This window comes from Bidens hawaiensis, unplaced genomic scaffold, assembly GCF_021521415.1.
Source record: "Bidens hawaiensis isolate Kalapana, Puna unplaced genomic scaffold, B.hawaiensis_p1.1 tig00020416_1, whole genome shotgun sequence".
Taxonomy (NCBI): Eukaryota; Viridiplantae; Streptophyta; class Magnoliopsida; order Asterales; family Asteraceae; genus Bidens; species Bidens hawaiensis.
In genome coordinates, this window is record NW_027493108.1 from 316,058 (window position 1) to 320,422 (window position 4,365).

The 4,365-nt window shown below is 34.4% G+C and overlaps 1 protein-coding gene and 1 pseudogene across 2 annotated transcripts; one reads left to right on the forward strand and one right to left on the reverse strand.

The window, feature by feature from the left end:
- The first annotated feature begins 216 nt into the window (after positions 1–216).
- Positions 217–1,968, forward strand: LOC143560595 (putative WRKY transcription factor 65). 2 transcript variants are annotated; one of them, XM_077048873.1, is made up of 3 exons: positions 217–352; positions 450–599; positions 1,231–1,966. In XM_077048873.1, the coding sequence occupies exons 1-3, from the start codon at positions 234–236 to the stop codon at positions 1,778–1,780; spliced, it is 819 nt and encodes a 272-aa protein (XP_076904988.1). In that variant the 5' UTR covers positions 217–233; the 3' UTR covers positions 1,781–1,966. The 2 variants fall into 2 exon arrangements, with proteins under 2 accessions (XP_076904988.1, XP_076904989.1); XM_077048874.1 differs by having other exon boundaries at positions 223–352; positions 453–599; positions 1,231–1,968.
- Positions 1,969–2,563: 595 nt separating this feature from the next.
- LOC143560611 (protein LIFEGUARD 4-like) lies at positions 2,564–3,846 on the reverse strand (annotated as a pseudogene).
- Between the last annotated feature and the right edge of the window lie 519 nt (positions 3,847–4,365).

The window sequence follows — 4,365 nt, forward strand, 5'->3', positions numbered from 1 at the left end:
ACTTAGACTATTCAATTGCCCATCTGTCAACATTTCGGACTCCATATATTTCATTTGGATCATCCTTATTCTTTCACCACCTTCCCACTTCCTCTCTCTCTCTCTCTCTCTCTCTCTCTCTCTCTCTCTCTCTCTCACAAACAAGTTCATAGTATCATTTAATTTCAGCTAGCCATACTGACTGTATATACATATAAAAGATTCACTTGGTATATATATATAGTTATTAGATCATGGAAATCGGATGGCATCGGTTCACCATCAATCAAGAAGACAACCAAAACTCATCGGAAAACAGCGATGAATCGCCGCCATCACCTAAGGCTGCTTCTACTTCATCTCCGAAAAGAAGGTGAGTTAAATTCTAGCATAAAACACATACACAAATGAAACTCGGTAACATTCTTAAACACCACTTGAGTTAATAATTAATTGTTGGAATTTGACAGTAGACGAGGGGCGCACAAAAGGGTTGTGCAAGTACCGATCAAAGAAGTTGAAAGTTCACGGCTTAAGGGCGAGACGAATGCTCCTCCGTTGGATTCCTGGGCTTGGAGAAAGTACGGCCAGAAACCGATCAAAGGATCTCCTTACCCTAGGTATATTTTAAGTTCTCAATTTTGTATGGATCAAAATCACAAGTTTATATATATACAATCAATCAAGTTATATTTTTCTCTAAAGATCGATCGCGAGTAACATATTTTAAGTATGTGTTAATCTAGGCTAGGGTTAACGATTAAACAAATAAAACATGTAAGTAATATGAAGATTATCTAGAAATATTATATCATACTGTTAATTGTATCATATTCTGATATATGTGATAGTTCTAGGTTTTATCATCTTAAACTAAGTGTATATGTTTTTTTTTCTTCAGTTTTTGTTGTATTTTCTCGACGATAAGAAGTCTCTTTTGGTTTATTCGAATATGAGTTCTTTTTATTTTCTATTTTCCAAAATTAACATGATTTCTATATCAATACTTATTCAGAAATTCTGCAATTATAACACTGAAACTTTTCTTTATGACCATAAATTAAATGTATTATCCTATTTGAATCTTCTTTCTTGCTTCTTTGTTGTTAACTTATTCCCAAACAAATACAACATATTTAGTTAAAATGTGTTAAGTTTTCCTAAATAACAATTTTAGTATCCTTATATGTGCAAAGTGGTTATCTTTAAACCAATTAAAATATTAACAAACCTCAATTATTTGTTTGGCAGGGGCTATTATAGATGTAGTAGTTCCAAAGGATGTCCAGCAAGAAAACAAGTAGAAAGAAGCCGGACGGACCCCACTATGGTGATGGTGACGTATTCTTGTGACCACAATCACCCTTGGCCGGCTTCTAGAAACAATATTAGCCACCATCATCTCAACCCTCCACCATCACCTTCAACCGTCAATACCGACGACCAATTAGAAGAACTCGAGCCTGATCCTGTGCCTGAGCCTGAGCCTAAGTCTGAACAAAAGTTCACAAGTCTCGAGTTGGGATCATGTGGGCCATTTGTGTCGACTAGTGATCAATATGGGTGGTTCTCGGACTTTGACTCCACGTCATCAACGATGCTTGAAAGTCCCTTGATGACTAGGGACATAGTTGAAGATAGTGACATGACTAAGATCTTTTCAATTAGAGAAGATGAGGAGTCCTTTTTTGCCGACTTAGGCGAGTTGCCCGAGTGCGCTACGGTGTTCAGGCGGAGAGAGATAGAAAGGGCGGAGGAGCGCTGTCGGAACTTGGCTCCATGGTGCGGTACCACCGGGTGATGATCATAATGCAACAATTGAAAAGTGACTAAAGAGAAAAATGTCATCTAACCAAATCTGTCTTGTATGTGGGCAGGTATTTGTATTTGCATAGGCTAAAGATACCAAGAGAAAATTTTAAAAATCTTTATAAATTTAAATTCACCTTTTTTTTTGTTGTTAGATATGCCAAGATTCAAGTTCATAAATAAAAACAATGGCTAAAAAGTTTATTGGAGAGAAATATGTCTTGAAGTGGGTGTAGTTAATCATTTTTTGGCCTTGGCACTTTAATTAAGTTGAAGATAGATTAAACAAATCATAATTTATTTATATTATTTTATTACCACGTGATTTGGGATGCTACATTATTAATCTTCCATTAGCTGTAGTAATATTCTTATCTTTAAAACTAACTATAATTTATGTTGTAAAATATATATATTATTTGGGTATCTTATGCCTAAGGCTAATAAGCACTTAATAATTTAAACTAGTTATGTTAGATAAAAATGACTCCAAGCTTTGAGATTGTCACTATTTTGTTGTTTTCTTCTCTGTCACAGATTAATGATAATTAAAGATGTGACCAATTAATAACTTTTTTGTTGATTTACTGTCCATAAATTGCTTGGCATCAAATCAAACATATATTACATTTCCTATGGAGTTCTATGTAGTTTGTATGATACAGAAACCCTGTTGGAATGTACATAAAATCAACATACGTGTCTTCTTCACAATGTTCATAAAATCTGCAGTACCCTCAACCATAATAGTTTAGGTTCAAAAACGTGTCGAGAGTCAAACCCTGCAGCGTCTCTAATCATCGATGAATCCTAAAATTTGAAGTATTGCCAAAAAGAGCTGTATCATGTCCATATAAAGCATGGCTGCAGCAAGAACGTATTCATCATAGCTGCAGCGTTTGATCAAGTTGTCGGTATCGTATATGATGAAGCCGCAGTATACAAGTGCCACGAAAAATGAGATTAACATCCTCACCAAGCTTCCCATGGGGAAAAAGATCTGTTGGAAAACGAAGGGTTAAATTCTGAAATTAAATTGTTTAGCTTATCGGTCCGTTTATTTATAAATAAGCTTATTAGTATTTGTAGTGGAGTAGCTTTAGGTTAATTATCTCTAGTATAAATAGTGGGTTATGTATTCAGTTTTATTTGTTGATTACGAGTTTTGTTAATAAATAAAGAGTCGAAGCATGTTACTTCAATATGAGTTTTTCTCATATGTATATTTTCATGTTGATCCAACTGATTGTTCCAACAAAAACAAATGGAAGTCAAGAATCAATAAATAACAAAAGAAAGTCTAGCAAATTAGTATTATGGATACCTGAATGATGCTGAAAAGTAATATCAGACTAAGTGCACAAAACAAAAATGGTCAAAGGAAGTTGAAATCATATCCTCTTTTAGCTGCCCAGAAAGTGAAGAGAGTGAGACTGAGTGACACTATCAAGGTCAGTATACTGGCCTCCAGTATAATCTTCCCTGTGAAAATAAATAAATAAATAACTTTAGCAAAGTATGGCTTGTAAATGCTACTCGCTAGCTAAGATAGATCATGATTTTCTTGAACATTAACAAACGACGTATGCCGCACCATATACTTGATCCGTAATTTTAAAAGGTAAGGGTGTATGCATTATTAATTATCCCGGTTAAAATGACTATTCGTTACCTTTGGAGAACACGCAAGCAACCCCCACGATAAGAGAAAATGCGAACGTAAACAATCCCAACCTGATCATATTCAAAGGGTGGTGATGCAGAAACAAGCCCATCAAGATTGCAACTGAAAATTCCACAAAAAAATTAAAAATATAAAGGGTGATCTTGGAGAAATAATAATAATAATAACAACCGATGTATATAAAGGGAGTTCCTTATGATTGCAAAAACGAGAATGATGATGTACGCAATTAGACCCGCTCCAGTATGGAAAAACTGGTTAATTCGTGGGGTTGCAACTACTATAGAGGCTATGACAACCGTTAACAATAATTGTAATATCATGATCGAATAAACTTTTCGAATGAACCCCCATCGGAGTTGAGGATCTTCCATTTGTGACGGGTATTGCTTTGCCGCTTCGATATCATTATCATTATGTTCCCCATTATTCTGTTTCTTGAATTTAAGTGTATATGCTATATATAGACTATATAAAGATACAACACTTCTAACTGATCAATATGAAAATATTATCTATCAATCAACTACTTTGATTGATAAATATATTTTCATATTCTAGGAATACAGAAAAAGGGGTATAGGTCTTGTTTTCATACTAAGATGATGTATTTGATGTGGTCAGTTTAAATATAGGAAGTGTGTTTAGAACAGTTACTTATGACGCTAAAATCATTCCTAACCGTAACTCGTTAATCGCATAATGTACGTTGAAATATTTCTATTTATTAATCAATGGTTCGAGCATTTTTTTCTATCGCATAAACAGTCAACAGAAGCACTAAAAGAGAAGAAATACATGGAGAAAATATGGTTTCTATTTATAGAAGTTGTTATAGAAGACGGGCTTAATGCATCAAGTGGGCCGCTCACTTGACTAGGCTTATAATCCTG